We start from the raw sequence: 13,745 nt of genomic DNA on the forward strand, positions 1-13,745 counted from the left end.
TAGTGTGGGGATTTGGATTGGGGTTGGATTTGGGGTTTAGTGTGGGGATTTGGGATTGGGGTTGGATTTGGGGTTTAGTGTGGGGATCTGGGATTGGGGTTGGATTTGGGGTTTAGTGTGGGGATTTGGGATTGGGGTTGGATTTGGGGTTTAGTGTGGGATTTGGGATTGGGGTTGGATTTGGGGTTTAGTGTGGGGATTTGGGATTGGGGTTGGATTTGGGGTTTAGTGTGGGGATTTGGGATTGGGGTTGGTTTTGGGGTTGGATCTGGGGTTTAGTGTGGGGATTTGGGACTGGGGTTGGATTTGGGGTTTAGTGTGGGGATTTGGGATTGGGGTTGGATTTGGGGTTTAGTGTGGGGATTTGGTGTTGAGGTTGGATTTGGGGTTTAGTGTGGGGATTTGGGATTGGGGTTGGTTTTGGGGTTGGATTTGGGGTTTAGTGTGGGGATTTGGGACTGGGGTTGGATTTGGTGTTTAGTGTGGGGATTTGGGATTGGGGTTGGATTTGGGGTTTAGTGTGGGATTTGGGATTGGGGTTGGATTTGGGGTTTAGTGTGGGGATTTGGGACTGGGGTTGGATTTGGTGTTTAGTGTGGGGATCTGGGATTGGGGTTGGATTTGGTGTTTAGTGTGGGATTTGGGATTGGGGTTGGATTTGGGGTTTAGTGTGGGGATTTGGGATTGGGGTTGATTTTGGGGTTGGATTTGGGGTTTAGTGTGGGGGATTGGGGTTGGATTTGGGGTTTAGTGTGGGGATTTGGGATTGGGGTTGGATTTGGGGTTTAGTGTGGGATTTGGGATTGGGGTTGGATTTGGGGTTTAGTGTGGGATTTGGGATTGGGGTTGGATTTGGGGTTTAGTGTGGGGATTTGGGATTGGGGTTGGTTTTGGGGTTGGATTTGGGGTTTAGTGTGGGGATTTGGGACTGGGGTTGGATTTGGGGTTTAGTGTGGGGATTTGGGATTGGGGTTGGATTTGGGGTTTAGTGTGGGGATTTGGTGTTGAGGTTGGATTTGGGGTTTAGTGTGGGGATTTGGGATTGGGGTTGGTTTTGGAGTTGGATTTGGGGTTTAGTGTGGGGATTTGGGACTGGGGTTGGATTTGGTGTTTAGTGTGGGGATTTGGGATTGGGGTTGGATTTGGGGTTTAGTGTGGGGATTTGGGACTGGGGTTGGATTTGGGGTTTAGTGTGGGGATTGGGGTTGGTTTTGGGGTTGGATTTGGGGTTTAGTGTGGGGATTTGGGATTGGGTTGGTGTTTAGTGTGGGGATCTGGGATTGGGGTTGGATTTGGTGTTTAGTGTGGGATTTGGGATTGGGGTTGGATTTGGGGTTTAGTGTGGGGATTTGGGATTGGGGTTGGTTTTGGGGTTGGATTTGGGGTTTAGTGTGGGGATTTGGGATTGTGGTTGGTTTTGGGGTTGGATTTGGGGTTTAGTGTGGGGGATTGGGGTTGGATTTGGGGTTTAGTGGGGATTTGGGATTGGGGTTGGATTTGGGGTTTAGTGTGGGATTTGGGATTGGGGTTGGATTTGGGGTTTAGTGTGAGATTTGGGATTGGGGTTGGATTTGGGGTTTAGTGTGGGGATTTGGGATTGGGGTTGGATTAGGGGTTTAGTGTGGGGATTTGGGATTCGGGTTGGATTTGGTGTTTGGTGTGGGGATTTGGGACTGGGGTTGGATTTGGTGTTTAGTGTGGGGATTTGGATTGGGGTTGGATTTGGGGTTTAGTGTGGGGATTTGGGACTGGGGTTGGATTGAGGTTTAGTGTGGGGATTTGGGATTGGGGTTGGATTTGGTGTTTAGTGCGGGGATCTGAGATTGGGGTTGGATTTGGTGTTTGGTGTGGGGATCTGGGATTGGGGTTGGATTTGGGGTTTAGTGTGGGGATTTGGGATTCGGGTTGGATTTGGGGTTTAGTGTGGGGATTTGGGATTGGGGTTGGATTTGGTGTTTAGTGCGGGGATCTGAGATTGGGGTTGGATTTGGTGTTTGGTGTGGGGATCTGGGATTGGGGTTGGATTTGGGGTTTAGTGTGGGGATTTGGGATTCGGGTTGGATTTGGGGTTTAGTGTGGGGATTTGGGATTGGGGTTGGATTTGGTGTTTGGTGTGGGGATCTGGGATTGGGGTTGGATTTGGGGTTTAGTGTGAGGATTTGGGATTGGGGTTGGATTTGGTGTTTGGTGTGGGGATCTGGGATTGGGGTTGGATTTGGTGTTTGGTGTGGGGATTTGGGATTGGGGTTGTATTCGGGGTTTAGTGTGGGGGATTGGGGTTGGATTCGGGGTTGGGAGTTAAGTTTAGAAATGAGGTCCAGCATTTCAGTTATGGTTCCTATTGTGTTTCTGCCCAACAGCCATGGTGACTCTGAGCACAGCAATGGGGAGGAAGACTTCTACTACACTGAGATTCAGGCAGGAGCGGAACGGTGCTCAGAGAGTCCAGGAGTTCCTCGCTGTGCATCGTCATTCCCTGGTCCACGGTTCACCGAGGCAGTCGGACCGCAGCAACTCAGTGCACCAGATGTCGCAGCCCCCACCACACCCACTTTGAGCCGGTCTGCGCCCAGCTGCCTGAGGCAGGTCTGTGTGGACCACACATTCCAGGTAGGACCAGGAACGTCGAGCAGATCTCCCTTGTCTACTGATTGTCCATCAGCAGCAACTCTTGACCACATAGACCTGGGTGGTGCATGCAATGGTGGCTCCAGGTCCACGTATCAAACACAGAGCCCAGACTCTCTGTATCAATTGGAGATCCCAGAGACCTGTGTATTGATTAGAGGAAGGCTTTTCTCCTTGGAGCGATGGAGGATGAGAGGTGGCCTGATAGAGGTGTATAAGATGATGAGAGGCATTGATCATGTGGATAGTCAGAGGCTTTTTCCCAGGGCTGAAACGGTTGCCACAAGAGGACACAGGTTTAAGGTGCTGGGGAGTAGGTACAGAGGAGATGTCAGGGGTAAGATTTTTACTCAGAGAGTGGTGAGTGTGTAGAATGGGCTGCCGGAAACGGTGGTGGAGGTGGATACAATAGGGTCTTTTAAGAGACCTTTAGATAGGTACATGGAGCTTAGAAAAATTAGGCTATTGGTAAGCCTAATAATTTCTAAGGTTGGGACATGTCCAGCACAACTTTGTGGGCCAAAGGGCCTGTATTGTGCCGTAGGTTTTCTATGTTTCTATGTGTGTGCTCTGAAAGGTTGGATAAACTTGGAGCAGTGGAGGCTGAGGGGACATCTGATAGAGGTTTATCAGATTATGAGAGGCATTGTTGAGGTAGACAAGCTCATAGAGTTATAGAGGGGTACAAAGCAGAACCAGACCACGTCAGCCTGATCTCTTGACCAGTCCCATTGACCCGCACCCAGACCAGACCATCCATACCCCTCCCATCCATGTACCTATCCAAACTTCTCTTAAACGTTGCAATCAAACCCACATCCACACTTCCTCTGGCAGCTCATTCCACACTCTCACCACCACTGAGGGAAAAGGTCCCCCTCATGTTCCCCTTAAACATTTCACCTTTCACCCTTAACCCATGACCTCCAGTTCAGTCTCACTACCTCAGAAGGGAAAACCTCCTTGCATTTACCCTATCTGTACCCCTCCTAAAATCTCCCTCCCAACCTTGTCAACTTCCCCAGGGTAGAAATGGCAATTCTTCGGGGTGTTTATTGAAGATGAGGAAGAGTAGCAGAAAGAAGGTGTGTGGGTAGATTTTCTTTGACCCGCAGTGGTTTCTGCTGGAACAGACTGCTGGGGCAGTGGTGGAGGCAGAGAGGGCAGTGCTGTTTAGGAGGTTTTTAGATAGACGTATGTACAGGGAGGGAATGGAGGGATATGGACCATGTGCAGGCAGACAGTTTGTTTAATTGGGCATCATTGTTGGCATGGACAGGATAGGCTGAAGGCCCTCTGTACTATCCTGATCTGGACTAGACAATAAGACATATCAGCAGAATTCATCTCATTGAGTCTGTTCTACCTTTCCTTCATGGCTGATGTATTATTCCTCTCCAAACCATTCTTTCCATGAACTTTGACACCCTGACTAATCAAGAACCCACGAACCTCTGCTTTGAATATACCTTGGTTTCCTCAGCCGCCTGTGGCAATGAATTCCACAGATCCACCCCCTGTGGCTAAAGAAATTGCTCCTCATCTCTGTTGCTAATGGACGTCCCTCTGTCCTATGGTCGATTGATCCTATGGCCTGTGTATCGAGTGGAGACCTCGGAATGAGGTTTCATGTGGTCTCTGATCTGGCCAACAATGTGATCGACTCTCTTTCATTCCCAGGTTTCTCCGGAGTCCAGCTGCAGCTTCACACTTGTAAATTTGTCTAGTCCGCCACAGGTGGCTCTGCTCAAACCACGCATCGTATTTGCGTCCACGCCAGCAATACTCCATGGAGGAAAGTAAGTGATGGAAGGGTAGTTGTATAAGTAATTGGTGAGGCCACGATTCAAGTTCAAATGTTCGAAGGTTCATTTATTGTCAAAGCACGTATCCATTACAACTCTGAGATTTGTCTTCTCCAGATAGTCACAAAACAAAGAGAGAGTCATTCAGAGAGAAACATCAAACCCACCCCATCTCAATTATCAACCCCCCCAAAGCCCCCCTCAAACCCACCCCCATCTCAATCATCAAACCCCCTCAAACCCACCCCATCTCAATCATCAAACCCCCCAAAACCCACACCCATCTCAATCATCAACTCCCCAAACCCCCCTCAAACCCACCCCATCTCAATCATCAACCCCCCCAAACCCCCCTCAAACCCACCCCATCTCAATCATCAAACCCCCCAAAACCCCACCCCATCTCAATCATCAACCCCCCCAAACCCCCCTCAAACCCACCCCATCTCAATCATCAACCCCCCCAAACCCACCCCATCTCAATCATCAACCCCCCCAAACCCCCCTCCTCCTGCACAAAATGGTACTAGAAAGACAACCCCTCCCCCGCACAAATAAACTAACAGAGCAGAGCAGACCGCCCTCCCCTCGCTCGACAAAGCGGAAAAGGAACGGGTGATAAACACAGAATGTAAAGACCATAAGCCTGGAAACGCCCACAGTCCGTAGACGATGGATACCGTCCTCCAATATCCCCGACAGAGAGGAATGGCACAGGAGCCAGAGAGTCCAGCTACAGCAGCAATAGGCCGCTCTGAGATTCCTTCTCCGGCAGCGGTCAGACGGAAGGCAGTCAACACTGAACTCTCACTCGCCTCGATGTCTCAATCTCCCTCAACACTCTAATTGGCGAAATGGAGTCAAACATTGGCTCAAGTCTACTGTCATTTAACCATACACGTGTATACAGCTAAATGAAATGGTTCCTCGGGGGCCAGGCTGTGAAACAGTCACACACACCACAGACACTGTGGTTACGATCTTGCTCGCGATAATGTTAGCACAAGCCCCTGGGCAACGTGACCTGAGGATTGACAGGTTGGTAGAAAGTATGAGGTGTGTGTTTGTGAGAAACAGGATAATGTCGCTGACGCTGTTATAATAAACCAAGCAGACACATAAAGATGTGAAGTGTTAAGATGATAAGTGACCAGAGCGGGCTGAGACTGTGTCTGTGAGTTGGTGGCAGGGGTAGATTGGGTGGCAGGAGAGTGTTAACAAGTTTAACAGCCTGGGGAAGAAGCTGTTACTCAGCCCGTTAGTTCTGGTTCTTACACCCTCTGCCTGATGTCAGGAGGGCAAAGAGGTTGTGGGAAGGATGGTGGGGTCTTTGACAATACTGGAGTACTGCATATACAGCACTTCTGGTGTACAGAGTCTATAAAAAGAATTCACCCCCTTCGAAGTTTTCATGTTTTATTGTTTTACAACATTGAATCACAGCGGATTTAATTTGGCTTTTTTGACACTGATCAACAGGAAAAGACTCATGTCAAAGTGAAAACAGATCTCTACGAAGTGATCTCAATTTATTACAAATATAAAATGAAGGATAATTGATTGCATAATTACTCACCCCCTTCAAGTTAGTATTCAGTAGATGCTCCTTTGGCAGCAATTACAGCCTTGAGTCTGTGTGGGTAGGTTGCTATCAGCTCTGTACATCTGAACACATTTCCCCCCATTCCTCTTTACAAAACTGCTCGAGCCCAATCAGATTGCATGGCGATTGTGAGTGAACAGTCCTTTTCCAGTCCAGCCACAAATTCTCATTTGGTTTGAGCTCTGAACTTTGACTTGGGCAGTCTAGGACATTAACTTTGTTTTTAAGCCATTCCTCTGTGGCTTTGGCTTTATGCTTGGGGTCATTGTCTTGCTGGAAAACAAATCTTCTCCGAAGTTGCAGTTCTCTTTCAGACTGCATCAGGTTTTCCTTCAGGGATTTCCCTGGATTTTGCTGCATTCATTTTACCCTCTACCTTCACAACCCTTCCAGGGCCTGCTGCAGTGAAGCATCCCCACAGCATGATGTAGCCACCACCGTGCTTCACGGTAGGGATGGTGTGTGTTTGATGATGTGCGGTGTTTGTCTTACACCAAGCATTGCGCTTATTCTGATGGCCAAAAACTCAATTTTGGTTTCATCAGGCCATAGAACCTTCTTCCAGCTGATTTCAGAGTCTCCCACATTCTTCTTTTAAATTGGAGCAAGTGGCTGAGAATGAAGGAGTAAGGAATCTCGGAGAGAAGCCATTTTTTTTACACTGCTCAGGAAGAAGAGGCTAGACTGCGCAGGCGCGTGACGTAGGGCGCCAAAGGTCTAAAAAGGCGACCACCATATCCAGCGGGCAGCGGAGTGAGAGGGAGCAGAGTGGGACGGCTTTGGCTCAACAGGGTTAGAGTTTGTAAAATGTGTTCAGATAAGTTTTCTAAATCAATATATAGAGATACCAACTAGAGAGGATGCAATATTAGATCTCCTATTAGGAAATGAGTTAGGACAGGTGACAGAAGTGTGTGTAGGGGAATTCTTTGGTTTCAGTGATTATAACACCACTAGTTTCAACTTGATCTTGGATAAAAATAGATCTGGTCCTTTTTCCTAAACTGGAAAAAGATCAAATTTGAAGAAATGAGAAAGGATCTAAAAAGCATGGATTGGGACAGGTTGTTCTCTGGCAAGGATGTGATTGGTAAGTGGGAGGCCTTCAAAGGAGAAATTTTGAGAGTGCAGAGTTTGTATGTTCCTGTCAGGATTAAAGGCAAAGTGAATAAGAATAAGGAACCTTGGTACTCGAGGGATATTGGAACTCTGATAAGGAAGAAGAGAGAGATGTATAACATGTATAGGCAACAGGGAGCAAATAAGGTTCTTGAGGAGTATAAAAAATGCAAAAATACTTAAGACAGAAATCAGGAGGGCTAAAAGAAGACATGAGGTTGCTTTGACAGTCAGGGTGAAGGATAATCCAAAGAGCTTCTACAGGGAAGTTAAGAGCAAAAGGATAGTAAGGGATAAAATTGGTCCTGTTGAAGATCAGAGTGGTCAGCTATGTATGGAACCAGAAGAAATGGGGGAGATTTTAAATGTTTTTTTGTATCTGTATTTACTAAGGAAACTGGCATGGAGTCAATGGAAATAAGGCAAACAGGTAGTGAGGTCAACATATACAGGTTGAAGAGGAGGATGTCTTGAGGCAAATCGGAGTAGATAAATGCCCAGGATCTGACAGAGTATTCCCTCGGACCTTGAAGGAGACTAGTGTTGAAATTGCAGGGGCCCTTGCAGATATATTTAAAATGTCGATATCCATAGGACAGGTGCCAGAGGACTGGAGGATAGCTCATATTGTTCCGTTGTTTAAAAAATGCTCTAAAAGTAATCCGGGAAATTACAGGCCAGTAAGTTTGATGTTGGTAGTAGGTAAGTTATTGGAAGGAGTACTAAGAGATAGGGTCTACAAGTACTTGAATGGACAGGGACTTATTAGGAAGAGTCAACGTGGCTTTGTGTGTAGTAGGTCATGTTTAACAAATCTATTAGAGTTTTTCGAGGAGGTTACAAGGAAAGTGGGTGAAGGGAAGGCAGTGGATGTTGTCTACATGGACTTCAGTAAGGCTTTAACATCTGCTGGATGATGCTGAGGATATTCTACAAGGCTGTGGTGGCCAGTGCTTTCATGTTTGCTGTTGTGTGCTGGACAGCAGGCTGAGGGTAGCAGACACCAACAAAATCAACAAACTCATTCGTAAGGCCAGTGATGTTGTGGGGGTGGAACTGGACTCTCTGACGGTGGTGTCTGAAAAGAGGATGCTGTCCAAGTTGCATGCCATCTTGGACAATGACTCCCATCCACTCCATAATGTATTGGTTAGGCACAGGAGTACGTTCAGCCAGAGACTTATTCCACTGAGATGCAACACCGAGTGTCATAGGAAGTCATTCCTGCCTGTGGCCATCAAACTTTACAACTCCTCCTTCAGAGTGTCAGACACCCTGAGCCAACAGGCTGGTCCTAGACTTATTTCCACTTGGCATGATCAACTTATTATCATTTAATTATTTATGGTTTTATATTGCTATACTTCTACACTATTCTTGGTGGCTGTGGCTGTAACGAAACCCAATTTCCCTCGGGATCAATAAAGTATGTCTGTCTGTCTGTCTGTCTGTCATTGACAAGGTCCTGCATGGGAGGTTAGTTAGGAAGATTCAGTCGCTGGGTATACATGGAGAGGTAGTAAACTGGATTAGGCATTTGCTCAATGGGAGAAGCCAGAGAGTGGTAGTGGAGGATTGCTTCTCTGAGTGGAGGCCTGTGTCTAGTGGTGTGCTCCAGGGATCAGTGCTGGGTCCATTGTTATTTGTCATCTAGATCAATGATCTGGATAATAATGATAATAATGTGATCAGCAAATTTGCTGATGATACAAAGATTGGAGGTGTAGTGGACAGTGAGGAAGGTTTTCAAAGCTTGCAGAGGGATTTGGACCAGTTGGAGAAATGGACTGAAAAATGGCAGATGGAGTTTAATGTGGTCAAATGTGAGGTATTAAACTTCGGAAGGTCAAACCAAGGTAGAACATGCAAGGTAAATGGTAGGACACTGAGGAGTGCAGTAGAACAGAGGGATCTGGGAGGACAAATACATAATTCCCTAAAAGTGGCGTCACAAGTAGATAGGGTCATAAAGAGAGTTTTTGGTACATTGGCCTTTATAAACCAAAGTATTGAGTATAAGAGTTGAAATGTTATGGTGAGATTGTATAAGACAATGGTGAGGCTGAATTTGGAGTATTATGTGCAGCTTTGGTCACCAAATTACAGGAAGGATATTAATAAGGTTGAAAGAATGCAGCGAAGGTTTACAAGGATGTTGCCGGGACTTGAGAAACTGAGTTACAGAGAAGGGTTGAATAGGTTAAGACTTTATTCCCTGGAGTGTAGGAGAATGAGGGGAGATTTGATAGAGGTGGATAAAATTATGATGGATATAGATAGAGTGAATGCAAGCAGGCTTTTTCCACTGAGGCTAGGGGAGGAAAAAACCAGAGGTCATGGGTTAAGGGCGAAGGGGAAAAAGTTTAAAGGGAACATGGGCAGAGGGGCTTCTTCACAGAGAATGGTGGGAGTGTGGAATGAGCTGCCAGATGAAGTGGTAAATGTGGGCTCACTTTTGACATTTAAGAAAAACTTGGACAGGTAGATGGATGAGAGGGGTTTGGAGGGATATGGTCCGGGTGCAGGTCAGTGGGACTAGGCAGAAAAATGGTTTGGCACAGCCAAGAAGGGCCGAAGGGCCTGTTTCTGTGCTGTAATGTTCTATGGTTCTATATGCCTTCTGGCACACTAGCTGAGATTTCATGTGAGTTTGTTTCCAACAGTGGCTTTCTCCTTGCTGCTCTTCCTTAAATCTGCGACTGGCGAAGCACCCGGGTAACAGTTGTTGTTTGTACAGTCTCTCCCATCTCAGCACTGAGGCTTGTAACTCCTCCAGAGTTGGCATAAGTCTCTTGGCCTCCCTCACTAGTCCCCAGGTGTACCGCTGTGCCATATTCCTTCCACCTCTTGATGATCGATGTAACTGTTCTCCAAGGGATATTCAATGACTTGGAAGTATTCTTGTATCCATCTACTGACTCATGCTTTTCAATAACCTTTCCATGGAGTTGCTTGGAGTGTTCTTTTAACTTCATGGTGTAGTTTTTGCCAGAACACTGATTCATCAGCAGTTAGACCTTCCGGAAACCAGTGTATTTTTACTACAGTCAACTGAAACACCTCGACTGCACACAGGTCTCCAAAAATAGATCTCCATTTAACTAATCTTTTAAAACTAGTTGTCTGCACCAGTGATGATTTGGTGTCATATTAAAGGGGATGAATACTTATGCAATCAGGTATTTTGTGTTTTATATTTGGAATTAATTTAGATCACTTTGTAAAGATCTGTTTTCAATTTGACACAAAAGAGAAAAAGCCAAATTAAATCCCCTGTGATTCAATGTTGTAAAACAATAAAACATGAAAACTTCCAAGGGGGTGAGTACTTTTTCTAGGCAATGTATGATCTGTGTGGGGGTGGAAGGGGTGATACAGTGCATAGCTTTGGCCATCCTGTTGTCAGAAAATTGTGGTTCAACTGGAGAAAGAAGATTTATGAGAATGCTGCCAAGACGACACGGAGGGAGTTAGGGGGTGTGGTTGGTCATCCTGAGTCCTTATTCCTTGGGATGTACGAGAATAAGGGGTGACCTTAGAGTTCACGACATTATACAGATAAGGTGAAAGTTTGCAGTCTTCTCTCCACAATAGAGGAGTCCAGAACTAGGAGATATAGGCTTACAGGGAGGGGGTTAAGATTTAAAAGGGACCTGAAGGACAACAATTTTTCACACACGGGGTGGTGAGGAGATGGAACGAGATGTCAGAGGGCAGGAGCAGATGGAATGAGATGTCAGAGGTATTGGTTGAGTCAGGTACAATAGTATCATTTGAGAAACATTGGGATAGGTACAAGGCGAAGGAAGGGTTTGGAGGGATGTGGGCTGAATGCAGGAAACTGGGACCAGCTGGTTGTACACCATGGCCAGCACGGAGTGGATGGGCTGGTGCTTGAGGACTCTGGGAGGGGTGAGTGGTCAGGTAACTGGACCTCACACGCAAGGGAAGTATGGGTGGACTCCTGGGGTCATCAAGGTGTGTTGGAATGCAGCAGAGGCTCTTTGGCTCAGGATGTTGTGCCAACTTCTCACCGACCAAGAGTAAATCCTGGCTTTCCTCTTGTTGGCAGGAAGGTGCGCGGTGAAGCAAAGAAATGCCGAAAAGTCTACGGTGTGGAGAACCGTAGCCAGTGGTGCACGGCCTGCAGGTGGAAGAAGGCTTGCCAGCGCTTCCATGACTGAACGCTGTTGACTGACCACCTCCCCAGGATCGCTGTCTTCTCCCCTGTGGGCCAGCTTGGTGGGTTGCTGATGCCGGGTCGAGGGGTGGTGGCAACCTCTGGTTCTCCAGGGCTGGACGTCTGCAATAGGCGGGAGATCAGTAGGGCCATGTGCTTGGGCCTGTCCCTCCTGTTCCCCTGTCCCAGAGATCTAGTGTTCCAAATCCTATGCAAGCAGGCTGCTTATGGTGTGGGTGTGTGTCTGTATGTGTGTACAGTTTGTGTATATGTACCATGTGTGAGTGAGTGTGTACCGTGAGTGCACGTGTGTGCGCGCGTGACTCCCTTTGCTCATGGTGTAGCACTGTTTCGGAGTACGTGTGTGTGTGTGTATGTGTGTGCACGGCTCACTGTCTCTGCTGTGACACACTCCCTCCCTCTGAAGCTTTGCCACTGCCCGATCCTTCAGCCACACCCGCACTAGCAGTGCAGCCAGCGGTGTACTTGTTCAGTTCCTGTAGGTGGGCCAGGGGACGGAAGGGAGGTCCACACCACCGTCTGGTCTGGAACTGTGCTAACCGGTTGGTCATTCATACGTGATCGTTGGTGTACTTGGTTCCGAACTGGGCTTTGTTTTGTCTTGTACAATGGGGTGCTCTGCAGACTGATCTTGGCACTGCTGAGCCAGGGTCAGTAAAGTGCACAGGCAAACAGCTGGGCTGTGTGCAAGCATTCCTCTCTTCAGTCTTTGCTCAACTGTCCTGTCATTAGATCCTGACAATCTTATTTTGTATATTTAACAATCTTTGTGATTTAAAATAAAAAATTAAGATGGTGATCTGGAATTGAGTATTTTTCTTCTCTTTCTCACAGTGTTGGCTTTGCTGAGGAGGCCAGCTTTTCTGCCTAACGGTGGTGGGGTGAGCTGCCTTTCTGAGGCTCCCACACTGCTATTGGGGGGGGGGGGGGTTTCCAGGGTTTAGGCCTCACACTGCTGTTGAGGAGGGAGATCCAGGGTTTAGGCCTCACACTGCTGTTGAGGAGAGAGATCCAGGGTTTAGGCTTCATACTGCTGTTGAGGAGAGAGATCCAGGGTTTAGGCCCCACACTGCTGTTGAGGAGAGAGATCCAGGGTTTAGGCTTCACAATGCTGTTGAGGAGAGAGATCCAGGGTTTAGGCCTCACACTGCTGTTGAGGAGAGAGATCCAGGGTTTAGGCCTCACACTGCTGTTGAGGAGAGAGATCCAGGGTTTCGGCTTCACAATGCTGTTGAGGAGAGAGATCCAGGGTTTAGGCCTCACACTGCTGTTGAGAGAGATCCAGGGTTTAGGCCTCACACTGCTGTTGAGAGAGATCCAGGGTTTAGGCCTCATACTGCTGTTGAGGAGAGAGATCCAGGGTTTAGGCCTCATACTGCTGTTGAGGAGAGAGATCCAGGGTTTCGGCCTCACACTGCTGTTGAGGAGAGAGATCCAGGGTTTAGGCCTCATACTGCTGTTGAGGAGGGAGATCCAGGGTTTAGGCCTCACACTGCTGTTGAGGAGGGAGATCCAGGGTTTAGGCCTCACACTGCTGTTGAGGAGAGAGATCCAGGGTTTAGGCCTCACACTGCTGTTGAGGAGAGAGATCCAGGGTTTAGGCCTCACACTGCTGTTGAGGAGAGAGATCCAGGGTTTAGGCCTCACACTGCTGTTGAGGAGAGAGATCCAGGATTTAGGCCTCACACTGCTGTTGAGAGAGATCCAGGGTTTAGGCCTCACACTGCTGTTGAGGGGGGAGATCCAGGGTTTAGGCCTCTGATGCACCATCAATAACTCTGAGACGTGGGTTAAGGTAGGCTTTTATTGGCTGGAAGACTTTCACACAACATCCTGGAGACTGAGGAAGGGTCTGTGGCTCCAATCTCCTTTATACCGGGGTCTGTGGGAGGAGCCACAGGAGCAGTCAGCAGCGGGTGCAAGTCCAGACAGGAATATGTAGTTCACCACATTCAACACCCCCCCCTTTGTTTTAAAAGTGAGTCCCCATAGGGTGAAGTTTCTTACAAGTATATTTACAGGTTAAGTCTATCAGGTGGTCGAATCTGTCGCTGCGATCTATGTAGCACCGGCTGTGATTGCACCGGTGCCGGTGGTGATTGCACCAGAGATGGTGGTTGTGCTGGTTCCGGCCTATCTGGAGGTGTCAGCCCACTAGGCATCAGTGATCCCTCATGCGTGTGCGAGGCGCCTGGTATATGCGCGTGCAAGACACCCGGTATAGTAGAGTAGTGAGGAGTCTGTGTAGGGCTCGGTGTGCGCGGTGTCACCTCGGGTACAGGGTTCATATTTACTGTGGAGTGTTCGGGGTAGGGGTCTGCTGCCCCTGCGGGCGCCAGGTCGCGGACGGAGACCGTGTCCTCCCACCCATCAGGTAAGACCACGTAGG

At 47.9% G+C, this 13,745-nt stretch overlaps 1 protein-coding gene across 4 annotated transcripts in view; it reads left to right on the forward strand.

Annotated features, from left to right (window-relative positions):
• LOC132402571 (zinc finger protein 395-like) overlaps positions 1–12,155 on the forward strand; it is a 33,808-nt gene extending 21,653 nt beyond the window's left edge. For all 4 annotated transcript variants that reach the window (XM_059985454.1, XM_059985452.1, XM_059985453.1 and 1 more), the window contains 3 exons: positions 2,361–2,610; positions 4,309–4,427; positions 11,228–12,155. In XM_059985454.1, coding sequence (XP_059841437.1) covers positions 2,361–2,610; positions 4,309–4,427; positions 11,228–11,339 — 481 coding nt within the window. In that variant the 3' untranslated portion in view covers positions 11,340–12,155. The remainder of the gene's footprint in view (positions 1–2,360; positions 2,611–4,308; positions 4,428–11,227) is intronic.
• Positions 12,156–13,745: the final 1,590 nt, after the last annotated feature.

This window comes from Hypanus sabinus, chromosome 12, assembly GCF_030144855.1.
Source record: "Hypanus sabinus isolate sHypSab1 chromosome 12, sHypSab1.hap1, whole genome shotgun sequence".
NCBI classification, from domain to species: domain Eukaryota; kingdom Metazoa; phylum Chordata; class Chondrichthyes; order Myliobatiformes; family Dasyatidae; genus Hypanus; species Hypanus sabinus.